We start from the raw sequence: 17,455 nt of genomic DNA, 5'->3' as shown, positions 1-17,455 counted from the left end.
GTTGTATTATTCTGACCAAGTACATGTATCCAAAGAAATATCAATAATACACTTTACTTATTTGAAAAGATTTGTTTTTATTTTTTTAAGCAAAATACATCTATAGAGTGTAAAAACTTTAATCATCAAAATAATGTATCGAAATATATTTCAATAATTGAAGAACCATTGGTGTTTACTTGAGTTAAATGAAAAGGTTTTCATACTGCAAACCGGTTATCATTTCACGCAGAGTCTTGCTGTCCGTTCCGCGAAAAGCCCTCCGTTTCAATGTCACACATGTTTGCCAATTCCCATATCTATGGGTCCGAGTTTGGGTGTGTATCAGAGAGTGGGTATGTGGTTCAAGGTTAACAAAAATCGCCAAAAAGCCGATAATGAGCTGCTCAAGCAAGCATATGTATGAATGGGTGTCGGACTGGGACTGGGACGACTGGCGCCTCCAAGTCTTGGATCTGGTTTTTGAACAGGTGTCGTCGCCAGCTGATAAACATCATGAATATTAATGCACACACATCATAAACTCCGATGAAGGGGCGAGCATTAAATCAAATGCAGCCCGTCAAAGAGTCAAGTTCACTTTCACTCCATGACGCACTCGCCGCTGATGATGATGAGCTGTCCCCCAACCCCCTTAATTTTTGGTTTTCGGCTGCTCGTTTTTTTTAATTTTCTTTTGGCTTTGGCCAATTTTGGTCAGTGGCCCACTGGCACTCGGCCACAACACCTGCGCACCGCATACAAATGGCAAATGGAGCGGCTCGTTTCTGGGACTCGGGCTATTTTCGGATCACACGGAGGCCTGATGAATGGCCTGGCATCGATTTGGAGTCCGATTTGGATGAGTTTTGGTTGGGCTTGTGGACTCGGCTTGCTTTTTGGCAGACATTGCATCACTGGGCAGTCAGTTGTACAAATTGCTTTATTTTTATTTCTTTTGGCCACGTTTTTTGAGTGCACGCGAATGGCGAGTGAGAAAGCCAAGTGTGGCAATCAATGACGACATCAAAGCCGAAGACCACTGCACCAGCGGGTTTGACCAGCTGGTGGAGTTACTAAAACAGCTGATTTTCACTGATAAAGCGGCAAAGTGTGCACTCAAAAAAAACAACAAGACGCACCTTAGAACAAAATCCTTAAAAATGAATTAGAATAAATGGTAAACTTAAATCGGAATATTAATTTAAATTTTAAGTACCAATTTATGAAAACAAGCTCAAATAAATTTAGGTTTACCGAGAAAAATAATAAAATTTTCAAGTGCCAGAAAGCTAATATAAATTTAATTGATCATTTATTTTGGGACTTCCAGAGCCCAATTTTAACTACCATGTTTTTATATGCAGATAAGGCTTAATCTGAAATTATTTTTCGTTTGCTGATAATTTTAATTAAATCACTTGATGCATTTTTAATTTCCCGTATGAGTCAGTGGTAATTATTAGCTACAACTTTTCTTTCCCCCTCTCCAATTTCAAATAAACTCAACAGAAGGGGTAAATATTCAATAGTTTATTTAAATAGAAACATGTTTTTCAGACTTTTGTTAGCGCACACTCGCACATTCACTCATATCTCGCACTCACTCACTCACACGCTTAACCAAATAGTTGATGGCTGTTAGGTAATTAGCAAAATATGTACAAATATACGGGGGATGGCGGTAAATAGATCTGAATCGGATCAGAACAGCTGCCCCGCCCCCCTGCCGCCCACCTCAATTAGGCGCCAATTGTTCTTCCCCCGAACAAAAAAATCTGACGTCAAACCGATTTTGCCTGCGTCTGTTGACTCTTTTTCTTTTGCTGGATAACACTCTCGATCCAATCCGTATATTCGGCCACGTTAGTATAAACGGCGGGCTTCCCGGCCATTCCGCACTGGGTAAATCCGTAGCTGACCACGCCGTAGGCCACCCACCGGGAGTGCTGGCGATCGAAGTACATCAGAGGTCCTCCGGAATCGCCGGCACACGTGTCCTTGGCGAACTCCCCGCCGGCACAGATTTGCTTGGGCCCCAATCGCACCCCGAATCCGTCCAGGATCTTGGTGCAGTTCTCATTGGAGACATACGGAATGCGCAGCTTCAGTTTTATGGGACTGTGGATGTTGATGAAGTACTTGTTGACTGCAAAGTGGAGAATATGTTTTCAATTAAGAGATAGTTAAGGTCTATTTTAAAATGATTTATAACTACATTTTTTTATATATAGCTGCGGAAAATGTCATCCTAAGATACTAAGTAAAAAATAGCAATTTCTTTAACAGCTTTAGCTTTAACAGATTTATAATTTGCTTACATAAACAAAACATATTTCATAATTTTATGTAACAACTTTCATTAGACATAGTTAAAAAAGATAAAATAAACCCACAGTATAGAATTTTAATGCACCAGACATTCTTTTCCTTATTGAATAAATTAAGTGAAAACCACATAAGCCTCTGTGGAAAAACCCATGTGTTTATGAAAACTTCCATTAAAAACCGGTAAACAAAATCATTTAGCAATATTTTTTTTCTTTGCTCAATCAAGCCTTCATTGTTTTATATAAAAACAAACAAACAAACTAAAGAAAACTAAGAAAAACATAACTTAGCTTTAATGAGCATAAACAACAAGTCTCTTTAAAAAAAAAAACAAATATAGGATAAGGCACTATAAATTGCTTAATACTCACATAAATCCGTGCGCCCCCAACCGGAAACGGAGAACATCTGACCCTCCGCCAAAGTCAGAGGCTCGGACTTATTGGGCAGACAAATGGGCATGACAAAGTGGGTGAAGGATACTGGGTGCTTCAGCCGGATAATAGCAATGTCATTGTATTTATAGTTGGAGAACTCCTTGTATTCCGGATGCACATGGATCTTTTCGTAGCCAATATCCAAGGCGGCATCTGCGCAGCTCAAATAATTCGGTTCCTCAATGCAATCGGGTTCTGTTTTTACATTGAACTCGCCCAAGCGCACATGCTTTCTAATAGAGTATTGAAATCTTATAGAGATCATGTGATATAGGTTAACTCAACTTACAATCCCCGTCGATCACGAACTCCCTCGCCTTGAACACAATGAGCGGCTGTTAGGATATGACGATCATCGATCAGGGCTCCACTGCAGCCATAGTCATCTAAGAAATATTGGAAAAAATGTTAAGGATTAATGGTAAATAATTCAAGTAATATATGTATATTTAATATATCTAATTCTACTTTGTGGGCTAGTGTAATAAAGTCTTACAATGAAAATTTGTTTGTAATATTCAATTGGGAAGTATAACTCTGCCCAAAGAGCACGAAATAAATAAATTAATTACACAAAACAATCGAAGTTCTAAATAGATAGAGACGACCAATTAATTTCAAATAAATTACTAATTAGAATATTAAGAATATTAAGAAGCTAATACACATTTAAAACAAACAAAGTACATAAATTTTAAGATAGAGAAGCATAACTTCTGTGTAACCTTATGGCACTTTGGGAATGTATTTAATGGTATACATTTCGGTTATATTTCATTTTGAGAATCAAATTCTAGGACTCACTTGAGTTATAAACGAGCAAGGCTAGCCAGGGAAACTCATCCAGTTCGGCGATTTCCCCTCCGTAAATTCGGTTAGTGACTTGTTTGCCACACTCGTTCAACAGATTAAATCCGGAGCTGGGTTCCACGGTTTGGATGCGTCGCTTCAGTTTTTTTCGCTTGAAGCGAGCGGTTACGTCCAGAAATCTGCGATACTCAAACTTGGAGAACTGCAGCACGGGAAATAGGTAATCCTGACCATTTGCCGGGCAGCAGACAAGAGATTCATAGGTTCCCTCCGGCTCCACCTCCGCCACTTGCTGCTCCACCTCACATTGCACTTTCTTCAGGAAATTCACCTTCTCCGCCGGCAGATTGGTGGCATTTCTCACTTGAAGATACGCCGCACATCTGCTGACCTCCAGGCAAACTCCCCTTTTGGCTTCATTGGGTATATCGCACTCCTGCCGGATCTCGGCCAGTGTCAAGAAGCGGTAGAAACAGCCGAAGAATATCCATAATCGAAAGACCGAACGAAGCATAGGTACAAGTATCTATATGATCTGGAATCACAGATACAATCTACGAGCGATCGTGTTGGCAAGAAGAAGCGGCGGCAAAGGCTTACGAACCGAAACTGAATGGCAACGCAGTTTGTGTAAGCAGAGTGCCAAAAACAAAAAAAAAACAAAAAGGAAAGATAAAACAACATAAACGAAGCGCAAAACCGAAGACCCCGAAAAGTCGGAAGAGCCGAAGACGGCCAGGTCTTTAAAGCTCCAACTCAGGTGTCAACAAATGAGCCCGCCCCCGCCCCATTTAGGCGGTGAAAAACGAGTCCAAAAGTGCAGTGGTCGGCAGATCGACCGAACGATTGATCGTCGATCGTCCGGATGGTCCGGTTATAATATATTGCATAACCAACTCAGCTGGCCAGCTGGTTTCACTTTCGTTGAAGGTGAGAGAGTGTCTTGGCCAAAGCTCTGGCCCCGAAAACGTGTTGCCCACTTTTAGGTGGCTGGTGGTGCCAAAGCTCACGCTCTATCACTTGGTTTTGGCCAAAGTCCATGGCTCAAAAACACCTGCCAATACCGGAAGTTTTCTTGTGGTTTTCTGCCGGCTTTTACGGCGGCCAATTAAAACGCGGTGGCAATGTCATTTTGGGCTGGCGATTGTTTGCGGCGCCGTATTCTGCTGGGAAATCCAAAGGTTTTTCGGAGGTCAACCACCTTGTAGTTAAATCAATACAACAGTCAAATATTATGAAATATATACTAATGTTTGTTTTTTTTTTTAAATGTTTGTTTCTAATCGCAATTATTTCTCAGGTGAACTTGACTTAGAGTGACTTCGTTGATCTTGATAACTCAAGATTTGTATTGTTTTGTTTGCAAACAATGTGAACAGCTGCGTTCATGAAAATAGTATTAGCTTATGAAATGGCAATCAAAACTAGTTATTTTTTCATTAAGTTTATGCTAAAAACTAATATGTGTGTATTTTTTTAGTACCTTAAAACTTAAATGCTTATCGTTGATATTGATATTTTTAAATTTTTTATTGGTTTTTTTTGTGTACATAAATGTGTAGAATATATACAAAGCAGTACCTAAAACTTTCCGTTCTTTTTGTGGTTAAGAAATATTAATACTATTAATACATATGAATGGAAAGTGTTATTCTTTGACTAACTCCTAAGGCCTCATTTTTTCTTTGATCCAATAGTCGTAAGAAGCCACTTTTGTGTAGACACCCGGCCAATTAGCCAAGCCGCAGTTGTAGCCAAAGGACACAATTCCCTGAAGGACCCAAACACCTTGATGGTAAGACATCAATGGACCGCCGGAATCCCCTTCGCAGCTATCTGCATGCTTTTGTCCTCCGGCGCAAATCTGACTATCTTTCAGGGCGATGTGTTGCTCAAAATATCTAGCCTTACATCTTATGTTATTCCAATATCCGACCTCCACTTTAAGTTTCGTGGGACTTGATTGACCATTCAGAGTGCGACCCCATCCTGACACATACAGCAGCTGACCGTCTCGCATACTCATTCCCATATTGCCCACAGTGGAGGGCAGACAAATAGGTCGAATTGTGGCCGAATAGTCAACCTTACTCTCCAATCGGATAAGGGCAATGTCGTTTAAGAAATTATATCCGTCGGTATAATTTTCGTGAACGTGGATCTCCTCGATGGCCATCGATATACTATCTTTTGCGGTACGAGTGTCATGCACGCCCAATTTCACAGATACACTGAAACACAAAAAGATAATATTATTGACAGCAATTACAAAAAACAAACTCTGCTTCTTACAGTCTTCCGATTCCTAAAATATATCTTCCAGTTACACAGTGGGCTGCTGTTAAGACGTATCGATGATTAATCAGCGATCCCGCACACTTGTGTACCAGATTTCCTCCATTTAGCGGACGGTAATATAAGAGTGCCATCCAGGAAAATTCACTGATAACTGTTTTTTTGCCACTCAGGATGTTTAAATTCACGATGTCACCTCCACAGGTATCCTGCAGAGGAAGTACATTAGAAGCTTCGCCATCGTAATCTGAATCCCAAGTACAGCAGAAAAGGGCCTGGTTATTTCTGTCATATCCACAAAATGAGGCCAAAATGAAATGCACTCCCGAATTGGTCGATCTGCTCTTCATTAGAGCCGGACACCAGCTGATATCAACACATTGTCCAGTTCGCTGGTTGGGATTTCGGCATTCCTTATCTTAAAGCGAGATCCAAATATTAAGATACAATCAAGTCAAACAGACTTACTTAAGCCACAAGGGTTTATTACGTTAAACGTTTAAAATATTTTAAGACAAGGTAACTTCAATTTAGCGATTGTCTTCACTTAAGATTAAATAAAACAATCTGCTAGTTTCGCCATCGATTGACGGAATGCAAATCAATTAATTTATCTCTTTTTTCGATTTCTAGTTGTTTTTTTTTGAAGACAGCTTAAAACTTACACTGGGCACGGACGTTCCGGACAATCAGGATGCACAGAAAAACAGCAACGAACACTTTCATTTTCGCTGCGACTGTGATCGATCACTCTCGTCTTCGATCTGGATCTGTTCTAGGTTCCCTAATAAGCTAATCAGTGCTCGAGCTTTTTATAGGCGAGACATCGAGTGCTCCACGGTGCTTGGCTTTCGATCGCAAAGTCTTGATGTCCCATTAAAATAAAACGAGGTACTTTTGTGGGTCAAATTGATAATTTTTTGATTTTATGTTTCTCCATCTCCATCTTTTCGTTTAAAAAACAAAATCACTAAAAATAACAAGAGTAAAAAATATAAAAATAAGTTCTCCTTATCCGTCATAAAACAATTTTGTCTTTGTTATTGGGATAATTAGGTTCGGAATTAATTATAACATAGCTGATCGTCAAAAATGGCTGCTGAAATAACCGTTTTGGTTTTTGCTATAACATACACACGCTCTGGATAATTTATTTTTGCTTTAAAATAAATTAGAGATTCCCTAATAGATCAAAAATTTTGTATGAAGTTCTGAGTAAAAAAATTGTTTATTTTTAGTACTATTTAAGCCATTAAATACCAAAGTAAACCCGCTTATCAAGAGATTGTGGAAATTTTCTTTTATTTATAATTTTATATAGGTATTGTACATAAGATCGGGCATTGCATTGAACAGAAGTGAAGATAGGTGGTTTTGCTTTTATGCTTTTATAAATAAAATAAATCGAATAAATCGTGAAAATATAAATCAATTTTGGGCAAAACACAGAGATTATTCACACACCCAAAAAAAAACTTGAAAGTTTAGTTTTAATAGGCGCGTATTAAAAAAAACACAGAAATTATTTCTACACCAAAAAAAAATGCCAGTTTAGTTATAATAAGTTTGTCTTAAAAATAAAATAACGTCTTAAAAACAAGTATAACTATAAATGTAATATTTAATAATATAACCCCTTTTTTTTTTAGATTTCTATACAGAAGAGTCTGAGACTGTAGTTTAGGCCTTATTTTTAAACCACATAAGTTTTATTTTGATATTTTCATGGTATTAATTTTATACACATCTTATTGATAAATTGTTTATACCCAATTGTTGAAAAATTGAATTGAATTCATGTAAAAAATAGTTCAGTTTCTAAGGCAACATTTTTTTTTGGTGTATGTATATTTATTGTTATAAGATCACAACACGAACTTTGATGGCGATTTCCACTAAGGCCTCATGTTCATCTTGATCCAGCGGTCGTAATAGGCAACGTTCGTGTAGACAGCGGGCCAATTAAGTGCACCGCACTTATAGCCAAAGGACACGATGCCCTCCAGGACCCAAGTATTATCCCGGAACCGCATCAGTGGCCCACCCGAGTCCCCGGTGCAGCTATCATGCTGCTGCTGCTGACCGCCGGCACAAATCTGGCTATCTTCCAATGCGATGTTCTCAGATAAGTATCTCTGACGACAGCGATGTTTGTCATAAAGGTCGACCTTCAGTTTTTGCTTGGTGTCACTTCTGGCGGCGCGCATAGTACGACCCCATCCTGCCACGGTGAAAACCTGGCCCGACTGCCTCACTTCCTCGCCCACAGTCGAGGGCAGGCAAATGGGTTGGATGGTGACCGAATAGGAAACGGGTCCATTTAAACGGATTAACGCAATATCGTGCAAATAATTGTTGGAAACATTGGAGTAACCTTCGTGAACGCGGATCTCCTCGATTTCCAAACGCTTAACTTCAGGACCGCATCTTTTTCCGCTAGCGTTGCAATCAATTGGTGTTCGTGTGTCGTGCTCGCCCAATATCACAGAGACACTAACAAACAAAAAAGAAATCATAAATAAATCAATTAAATAACATAAATTAAGAGTATAAATGCTTACAGAGAGTCCGATATACAATGAGCTGCTGTTAAAACATATCGCTCATTGATTAGCGATCCCGAACAGTTGCTGCTTAAGCCTTTTCCGCTTGGCAAACGATACTCCAACAACACCATCCAGGCAAACTCGCTAACGGCGGTTTCTTTACCGTTCAGGATCCGTGGCAAAATGGCATTCCCCCCACAAGCAGACTGATAAGGCAGACTTTTAGGAATACCACTACTAAAAGGCACGGAAGTGGTCCTATCAAAATCTGTATCTTCAGTGCAACATGCAAGGACCTGTCTATTCTTGCCATATCCACATTGTGTGGCCTGAAGGAACTGACTCTCTGAACGCGTCAAACTTATTTTGTTTATTAAGGACACCAGTGGCGGACACAGACTGACTTCCAAACAATATCCAGTCCGCTGGTTGGGATTTCGGCATCCTCTCACAGCTGTGGGCGAAAAATATTATATTTTTAATTGTATAAAATATTGTTCTCCATTTAAAACAAATATATATATAGATTGAAATGTAAAACAAAGTTTTCAAACACTTTCCAATAGTTTACAGTCTTTATTAATCATTGCTGAGATTAAATAGAAAATAATCTAATCTAATTTTCTAACTGACATAACTTTAATGCACACGCGAATATTTAAATTGTTTTTTATACTTCTTATAAACTTACAATAACCACGGGCCTCACAGACAATCAGAATGCACAAAATAATGGCGGCGGCTAAGTTCATTTTACTGTGACAATCTTTTATTACTGTCGAAAACGTTCTGATTGCAGATTTCGAAAAACTGGGAGCTATGATTAATCTGTGGCTGAGGTTTTTGTATTATCAGCTTCGACTGCACTCAAAGTTATCGATCGAAATGGTTTTATGACCCATTGAGGTTCGAAGATTACCTATTATTATAACAAATAAATATTTAATGCAAAAATTTGTTGATGGCAAAAAGTCGTACTTAACAGAGACAAAGACTTTGGAAAATGAGAGTAATAACAACAATCATGATATATATAACATTTTTATTTATACTTATAAATAATACGTAAGGCTTTTTAATGCTAGTTTAAGAATAGTAAAGATCACAATTTCGGCTTTGAACCTAATGGAAGTTCGCTTTGCTTCTAAGCCCTAACATTCTGCCTGATCCAGATGTCGTAGGCAGCCACGTTCGTGTAAACACCGGGCCAGTCCTTCAGGCCGCACTTGTAGCCAAAGGACACGATGCCCTCGAGGACCCAGGAATCGCCGCGGAATCGCATCAGAGGTCCGCCGGAGTCGCCATCGCAGCTGTCCTGCCGAAATTGTCCGCCGGCACAGAGTTGGGTGGATTCGACGGCGATTTTGATCTGTGAGAATCTCTGGCGACACTTGGCCGGATCCACATAATTGAGCGACACCTTCTGCTTGATGGGACTGCGGGCCATCTTGAGAGTACGTCCCCATCCGGCCACAGTAAATTGTTGGCCCGCTTGTCGCACTTCCGGACCCACAGCCGAGGGCAAGCAAATAGGTCGCACATTGTCCGAATAGCGAACATTTCGCTCCAAGCGAATCAAACCAATGTCGTGCACTTGATTCTTGGTCTGTTCGCTATATCTTTCATGAGCCCGGATCTCCGCGAAGCCCAATCGTTGGACCTCCGGGGCGCAACTTCCTCCGCCGGCTGGGCAATCGACCGCAGTACGTGTGTCATGCTCGCCCAATCTCACGGAGGCACTGAAACAAAATAAGAAAACCATTAATGGGCATTTAAGCCATTAAACACTAGAATTAACACGCTAATTGGTGCTTGGTGCTTGGTCATTGAGAGCGGGACGAATTGAGAACCCGACCGCTAAGTTTGTGAGTCATCAAAACAAGTTAACAAGCGGCAAAACACCTCGCATCTAATAAACATTTTCAAAATTAGTCAAGTCTGGACTTGGGGATTCCTTGGCTCTCGTTTAGTGATTTAGTCCAAGAATGCAGGCAGGTTCGCGGAATTATCACTCAAATACGAGTGAATAAGCCACTTTCGCCCACCCAGTGGAACTGGATTGGAGAGAAGTCTGAATATTCATAATACTGGAACCGGCTGTTGGGCTATTGAACTGCCGCCCATTCATGAATCGGTACGCGTGGTCTATTGTAAGTCCCCTAATACTGTAGTCACAAACATCAACAGTCATTTGTTATGTCGGCATATTCGGAATCTTTTTTAAAATAAATTATAAGTAAGGTGGCTATTAAAATCCCATAACAAAAATCGGTTGTCTATATCTTAGGGACTTCTAAAGAAATAAAAAACGTTTATGTACAGAAAACATTAAAAGTCACTTCCAAATGTTAAAACGCAGTTGCGGTCAAAATAAAAATCCCCTATTCCTTGATTAATATATATGTGGATACTATTGTGGTTAGAGTATATGCAAAACTTTTAGTAGCGGAGAAAACGTTACGAACATGTATTGAGCCGTTTATGATTAAGCTCTTTAAAGTTGTTAAAACAAAACTCTTGCAATTTGTATCTTTGTATCTTGCCTTGCTTCTCAAAAATAAAAATCGCAACGCTACAAAGAATATTTTAACAAATCCTTACCAAAAATCCCCCCTAAACAATATACCTAACTTTATATACTTACAGTGGTCCGATTTCTCGTTCGATCCTTCCAGTTAAACAATGGGCTGCTGTGAGGACATAGCGCTGATTGATTAGGGATCCCGAGCAGCTGGTAGACAAACCCCCCTGGCGATTGCGGTACTCCAACAAAACCATCCATGGAAATTCATTGAGATCAGTATCCTTGCCATCGTAAATTCGGTTCCTGATGGCCACGCCCCCGCAAGTGGGCGGCTGTGGAAGCAGACTAGAGCCATCACCACCAGTCGAAGTGCTTTGCACGAAGGTCCTGTCGCTGGCCTGCTGAGCTCCAAAGCTCCAGGGACGACTCTCCTGCCTGGGGAAAGCAAAACTGTTCGGCCCCTCCTCCTGCCAATCACCTCCGAAGCCATCGTAGTCCGGAAAAGTGGGAGTTCTGCGCTGGTTCCTCACATAACCCGTGTCCTGAGTGCAGCAGAGAAAGGGAAGATTATTGGCTCCCTTGCCACAGGCCGACGACTTGATGAACTGCTTCTGCAGATCGGTCAATCTGTCCTGCTGCAACACAGAATAGAGGGTCTGGCACTCGTTTATGGGCACACAAAGTCCCGTCCTCTGGTTGGGATTCAGGCATCTTGCATCTGCAAACGAGATAAATACATTAATTAATCTGGTTCTCCAGGGGATGCCCCGAAATGCACACGCCTCTTCTGACATTCTTGCGGTTGGATCAAGTCTTCGCAGTTTGATCATGACACACTCAAAGAAATATTGAGATAATCTATTTCGCCTTGCATTTAATTATGAAATGTATTTCCTGACTTTGAAATTTAAAATTTAACTTGTAAAAAATCTTTTAACTCTGGCAGGTTTTAAGGTAAATCAATTATTTTTGTTGCTTAAATATTGCAACTATTTAAATTAGTTTGGCTTGTGTTTCAAATAGTAATATTTAAACTATTATACTATTACATTTTAAAATAAAAATAAAATAATATTGGGAAATAAAATAAAATTCGATTTTACAAAAGAAAATTCACAAAACACGTGCAATTATATCCCCGATTGGCTAAAAAAAAATCCAGTATCATGAACTGTTAATCGCCTGGTAATTATTCAAACTTATTGGGATTTTTATCCTAATTCCTCAAATGCAGTCACATCTTGACCACAAATCACTTGGCTTGGGGCACTGCCCACTTCGACTCTTGGCGCGTGTGCAATGTTCCCGGCCAACAGGTCCAACCGGCTCAATTAGAAGTGCACTTGTGCGCTTTCCCCTTGAATTTGGGGATTTTTCAATGGTCAGTGGGCCGTTTAAAATCCGCTTAACACTCACACTGGGCTCTGGCCTCGTGCGCAATCAGAATGCAAAGAAACACCGCCGCGAACACTTTCATTTTTGCAATTATTTTTAGTAACAATATCTTCCGAGTTGGCTCGCATCCAAATGACCGATAAAACAGACTGTGAGATACCTGGAGTTGGGCCGGGCTTTTTATAGCCGTGGCCTCAGCATCGTTGACTGCGCTCTCGGTTCTCGAGCGTTACTTTAGATCAGGTTTATCAATAAGCGCCACTGTTCTCTGCTCTGCGGTTAAATCAAATTCAAGTGGCTAGTACTATGTATATTTATCTCAAAGATGCGTGTCACTGGGTGACACCGAAGGTTTCAGTTCCAAAATGTTGCTTAGGAAAACCTCTCTTTTTGGGTGCAACGAACTTAGGGATCCAAAGACCTCAAGTCAATGCTGTTGGCTAGGAATTCCAGCCCACGTCATAAACATTTGACCAACAGGAAGCAGTCTAGTTCTACCGGCGTTACTCATCAACCTGGCATGCAATATATGTTCTAAATAAAATCGAATCGCTTTATGACGTGACAAATTCAAGGGTTTACGTTTCTAATTAGGTGCCTGCATCCATTTTGTGGGTTTGCCCGTTTGTCATACATCATCTGCAGAGCCCTGTACTCGTAAATGATTTGTATATGGCAACTATATCATGCAAAATCCACTGGCAGAACAAATTCTGTCATTCCCCGGGACGCCTGGTGGTTTACCAGCTAACAAGGTTCTGTCCGGTGTCGTCTACACATGTAAACCAGTTCCTAATGCGAAGAAGATTCTGAAAAATTTCCATAAGCACGGGGAAAAGGAATGAAAGTAAGAAGACAAGAAAAATTATATTAATTTCCAGTTAATATAACAAAACTAATAATGGTAACTCCCTGATTAAGTTCTGAAATTTGTTTCTAAAAATTGTTACTTATTACCCTTTCTCTGTGCAGCTTTAAATGAGCTTCGAATTGGTTGTTTCTAAAGGAATATCTGGCAACAACAATCTTTGTGGTATTTAAGAGTCAGTTGCTAAACGGAAATAACCACGGGATACATTTCGGACATTTGATACTTTTATCCATTTGATTTCAAAGGCTGAAAAACCACCGCAAACCCTTTAATTTCCTGACATTTCCCTTTCGTTTACGGGTTGTTAACGGGATCAACATGTTACCGCAAAAAGGGTTGAGCAAACGGCAAAGTTGAAACGCAGCACGCGGAAAATGTCAGCGCCAGATAAACGTAGTCTTTGTGCCCCGGAAAATGGGCCGCGGGTCAGGGGTCTTGGGCTTTGTCCCGTTTCGCGATGTCTAATTAGGCGGGGAATATGTAAAAAATGCAGCATCCGGCTGTTAAATGGAAAAAAAAGGATTTACAAACCTGACAGCGGTGGGATTCGAACCCACGCCCTTTCGGACTGGTGCCTAAAACCAGCGCCTTAGACCGCTCGGCCACGCTGCCGCAACGAGGCGCCATCTGCCGCCCACAAAACAAAAGGCTCTCAACAAAAACAGTATTTAGTTTTCTAAATTTAGAACAATTCTATTCTAATTCTATCTCTCTGGTAATTGTGTTTGTAATAACACTCTCGCTAGTCTAATTTTTCAACGATAAATACTTCGCTTAATCAATAGTAAAAGGTCCCAATAGTTTTGCAAATCTGACTTTTGGTTAAACGTTTTAAAAGATGAATTAGCTGCACATGCAGGTTAAAAAAACAAAATTAAGCTTCAAATACAACAAAAATTAATCACTCTTCTTAGGTGTTAGGCAGACAGTTTATTAGACAGGTTCTTTAGCCACAAAAACCCATAAATATATGCCAATATAGAGCAACAAATGACACAATTAATAACCATTACTTTAAACCAGGTTTCTTTTATTATTGATTACCATGAGCAATCGTTAGAACCTTTGTTTCTGAACTGAAAAATATAAGTGATACACGTTAAAAATAAATTATAATTTTTAATTATTTATTTATTTATTTAATTATTTTGCACCTATTAGAAATTATATAAATAAATACTCAATATTTATTGGGTGTTTTATTAGCACCTGGTAAGGAGAGATAGATTAAATACTAAAAAAATCTTTGTTATTAGCACCTTGTGCCTAAAAATAAAAAAATAAAATAAAAAATACAAAAAGAAACTGTGACAGCGGTGGGATTCGAACCCACGCCCTTTCGGACTGGTGCCTAAAACCAGCGCCTTAGACCGCTCGGCCACGCTGCCTGTGAACAGCTTGTGTCAAAAGAGTAATTTGAAGATAGCGGATATAGAGCTCACACTCAATTCGATTGCTGGCATAATTTTGGGGTTGATTTCCGAGCAGTGTTGCCGAGGCATGTTCAAAAAAAGTAGTAAGAATAAAAGTAGGTAAATGAATGTAGTCAATGCATGGGCGCTTTGTTTAAAATAAAGCTAAATATGTTCTTTCTTCGAAAAAACACTAACCTATTTTTTTTTAAAGAACTAAATAAAATCATTTCACCCCATTTCCTTGGTATGAATTGCTTTCAGAGGATATAAGGCAGCTCGCAATGTCGTTTATTGTTTAGCATTTTAGTATTTTGCAAAGTTTACCATCCAGGTTATTTATATCCGCAATAGTTCAATTCGCCAAAAGGGCTATAACAAAGGCAAATACTTTACGAGCGACCTCGTCATCGAAGCGATTCTAATTCATTGACAAACGCATTTTGATTTTGCGATAATGAAAGTGGGGGGTGGTATTGCAATAGTGGTTTGGGACACCTTTGACTCAAACTTCCCCTATCCTTTGCCATTGACCCCCTTCTGAGGTCCTGAGGTCGCACCCCGCTTTGTTATTTTACGATTTTAGCATTTTGCTAAGTTCGCCAAAAACGAAAAAAATTGTATCTTGTTGTTATTGTTGCACGATTTGCATGCCCTTACACAGGGTATTTCAAATCTTAAACACATTACGCAACTTTAAATATAAAATCACACTAAATAGAATTATTTTTAAGAAGTTGAACAAAATAAGATATTTTATTTATGAAAGAGACGGGCAGTTCTTTCTTCAAATTATAAGGATATTATTAATTCTTTAGTTTTTTAAAGTTTCACATCTAAAAGTATACAAATATTTAAAGCATCTTAAACAATAATGTTTTAAGAATTTACTTTTAAAATTTTTTATAGTACCTACAATTGCTGTTGAACAACATTTTCATAATAATTACTTCTTCGCTTTCTTGACAAAATTAATTAACTCAATAAAAATGTCAAAAAAAAATTAAAATTAAAATAATAACATTTTTAAATTATTTTGTGGGCAAAGAAAAATGCAGCAAGGGTATTGAATATTTCCTGTTGCATTTCCGTGCTCTACCACCGTTTTTTATAGAATACAGCAGCAGAAGCTATAGATTTTATAGCCTTTTTATGTGGCCATAGTTTCGCTTTCGCACTGGCCTTTTACGAGCGTTTTATAACTTGTTTACATTAGGCGAGTGAGTTGGCGAACACCACCCGAAATGTCACGTAACGGAAGTGCTGGGAATCATTTTATGCAAAAATCTATCAAATCGCTGGCGGGCTGCATAAAAATCGTCGTAAAGCGATGGCTTGATTTAGAGCCATAGCAGCTGGCATTGACTATATATATATTGCTATAGATCCGAGATTGGAGCGGTGCAACGAAACGATTTCCCAAAACGATTCTGTGGAGAATCGCGGATTAAGTGGATTGGATATCGATCGAGCGGATCCGCTTTTAAAGCTGCCAATGGATGAGATGAGGCAGGTGAGTCGCACAGTGGCGACTGTGGTCCTGCTCCTGCTGATTTTACCCCGACCAGCAAAACTGCACATAGGGATAGATAAATCCGCGGAGCTTGAGAAGATTGAAAATAACATCGAATATACATTTGGATCCATGGAAAAGCAATTGGAAGCGGGCAACGAAATTGATTTAGAAGATTCCAACCTTCTATCTAAAGCATTTGTGAGCTAAGAACCCGTTGATAATTTCTTAAAACGTTTAAATTTTATTTTACTTTACTTTTTCCCGTTTTTTTATTAGGTGCAGTTAGGAAATTATGTGACAAAAGAGACTAAACGTAAAAGCAACATTACCATTAAGCTTCCCAGCGAAACAAAAAAACTAATTATGGATATCTTGTCAGGTTTATTATAATAAAGAACTAATTTTGACAAAATTGAAATAGTCTATGTCATTATATCATTATTATATTATGTTCCTTAAAAAAAATAGCAAACTTCACAAGACAAAGAGCTAAATAGCATCTGCGTTTCAAATCAAAGCTAAGTGCATCGAAATGATTTTCCAGTCCAGCCCTTTTTTTCTTTATTTACCTCAAGGTAGTTGTACGATGACAGTTCGTTTATTAGTATATCTTGCTCCCATACTCTTGTTTGCTCTACACATCCAGGGAAAAAATATCTTCTCGATGAAAAACATGGAAGAAAATAGCGAGGAAAACAGTCGGAAAATGGATAAACAGTTTGTGAGCTATTTACTTTCAGTATCTGAAGAGTTGAATTATCAAAAAAGCCATTTCACAGTCTAACTTAGAGAACCATGAAAAGAAGGTGTTCAACATCAAACCCGCTAATAACGCTCACATTCGATTCTCTTACTACCTTCCTAAGGGGAAAAATCTTTCGACTTCCACTGGCAAGAAGAGAAAGGAATCCGAGTATTTTCTTAATTTTGTTTTTAACAATAATCGAAAACCCAAAATGGCGCTGGATCGAAAAACCATCTCCAATAAACTGAAAATGCGACGAACTGGTAGACGATTTCTGCCCAATGGAATGCCCAATCCTTATAAATATTTTCCGCTAAAAGGCGAAGATATGTAAATATAAAAATCACTATCTATTGTTTGGTTTACTTTCTCAACCAGCCCTAAATGTTTACTCACTGATAATAAAAATAACTTTATACTACTTATTCATTAACAAAAAAACAAGCCCGATAAACAGATCGATAAAAACAATTTCACAGCAATTAAAAAAATTGGGAATCATAATTTGTTATCAATGCATGTTAGCGATTAAGAAAAAATTAAACTAAGACTTGAACTTCAACTTTTGAAGGGGAACTTTATGAAAAATACAAA

At 38.9% G+C, this 17,455-nt stretch overlaps 6 protein-coding genes and 2 non-coding genes across 9 annotated transcripts; 2 read left to right on the top strand and 6 right to left on the bottom strand.

The window, feature by feature from the left end:
• Positions 1 to 1,497: 1,497 nt before the first annotated feature.
• On the bottom strand, positions 1,498 to 4,150 carry LOC108148469 (phenoloxidase-activating factor 1). The gene is made up of 4 exons (XM_017275501.1): positions 3,552 to 4,150; positions 3,037 to 3,133; positions 2,682 to 2,980; positions 1,498 to 2,128 (listed from the first exon to the last, which is right to left on the bottom strand). Exons 1-4 carry the CDS (start codon positions 4,069 to 4,071, stop codon positions 1,764 to 1,766), a joined length of 1,281 nt encoding a protein of 426 aa, XP_017130990.1. The 5' UTR covers positions 4,072 to 4,150; the 3' UTR covers positions 1,498 to 1,763.
• A 953-nt stretch (positions 4,151 to 5,103) lies between these two features.
• LOC108148446 (CLIP domain-containing serine protease B9-like) lies at positions 5,104 to 6,620 on the bottom strand. 2 transcript variants are annotated; one of them, XM_017275481.2, is made up of 3 exons: positions 6,518 to 6,620; positions 5,850 to 6,270; positions 5,104 to 5,788 (listed from the first exon to the last, which is right to left on the bottom strand). In XM_017275481.2, the coding sequence occupies exons 1-3, from the start codon at positions 6,576 to 6,578 to the stop codon at positions 5,224 to 5,226; spliced, it is 1,047 nt and encodes a 348-aa protein (XP_017130970.1). In that variant the 5' UTR covers positions 6,579 to 6,620; the 3' UTR covers positions 5,104 to 5,223. The 2 variants fall into 2 exon arrangements, with proteins under 2 accessions (XP_017130970.1, XP_041565535.1); XM_041709601.1 differs by having other exon boundaries at positions 5,850 to 6,061; positions 6,518 to 6,577.
• A 1,027-nt stretch (positions 6,621 to 7,647) lies between these two features.
• LOC108148447 (serine protease 7-like) lies at positions 7,648 to 9,212 on the bottom strand. Its single transcript, XM_017275482.2, has 3 exons — positions 9,090 to 9,212; positions 8,414 to 8,852; positions 7,648 to 8,345 (listed from the first exon to the last, which is right to left on the bottom strand). Exons 1-3 carry the CDS (start codon positions 9,148 to 9,150, stop codon positions 7,748 to 7,750), a joined length of 1,098 nt encoding a protein of 365 aa, XP_017130971.1. The 5' UTR covers positions 9,151 to 9,212; the 3' UTR covers positions 7,648 to 7,747.
• A 208-nt stretch (positions 9,213 to 9,420) lies between these two features.
• Positions 9,421 to 12,470, bottom strand: LOC108148984 (serine protease 7-like). The gene is made up of 3 exons (XM_017276325.2): positions 12,339 to 12,470; positions 11,043 to 11,640; positions 9,421 to 10,137 (listed from the first exon to the last, which is right to left on the bottom strand). The coding sequence occupies exons 1-3, from the start codon at positions 12,397 to 12,399 to the stop codon at positions 9,543 to 9,545; spliced, it is 1,254 nt and encodes a 417-aa protein (XP_017131814.1). The 5' UTR covers positions 12,400 to 12,470; the 3' UTR covers positions 9,421 to 9,542.
• Positions 12,471 to 13,720: 1,250 nt separating this feature from the next.
• On the bottom strand, positions 13,721 to 13,800 carry Trnal-uag. The gene has a single exon. It is a non-coding gene; the product is annotated as a tRNA-Leu (tRNA).
• A 696-nt stretch (positions 13,801 to 14,496) lies between these two features.
• Trnal-uag lies at positions 14,497 to 14,576 on the bottom strand. The gene has a single exon. It is a non-coding gene; the product is annotated as a tRNA-Leu (tRNA).
• A 1,503-nt stretch (positions 14,577 to 16,079) lies between these two features.
• LOC108148603 lies at positions 16,080 to 16,528 on the top strand. The gene is made up of 2 exons (XM_017275681.2): positions 16,080 to 16,314; positions 16,393 to 16,528. Exons 1-2 carry the CDS (start codon positions 16,096 to 16,098, stop codon positions 16,504 to 16,506), a joined length of 333 nt encoding a protein of 110 aa, XP_017131170.1. The 5' UTR covers positions 16,080 to 16,095; the 3' UTR covers positions 16,507 to 16,528.
• Positions 16,529 to 16,710: 182 nt separating this feature from the next.
• On the top strand, positions 16,711 to 17,295 carry LOC108148588. The gene is made up of 2 exons (XM_017275635.2): positions 16,711 to 16,837; positions 16,896 to 17,295. Exons 1-2 carry the CDS (start codon positions 16,781 to 16,783, stop codon positions 17,193 to 17,195), a joined length of 357 nt encoding a protein of 118 aa, XP_017131124.1. The 5' UTR covers positions 16,711 to 16,780; the 3' UTR covers positions 17,196 to 17,295.
• Positions 17,296 to 17,455: the final 160 nt, after the last annotated feature.

This window comes from Drosophila elegans, unplaced genomic scaffold, assembly GCF_018152505.1.
Source record: "Drosophila elegans isolate 14027-0461.03 unplaced genomic scaffold, ASM1815250v1 contig_476, whole genome shotgun sequence".
Classification (NCBI taxonomy): domain Eukaryota; kingdom Metazoa; phylum Arthropoda; class Insecta; order Diptera; family Drosophilidae; genus Drosophila; species Drosophila elegans.
This window is presented reverse-complemented; position numbering and strand designations above follow the sequence as displayed.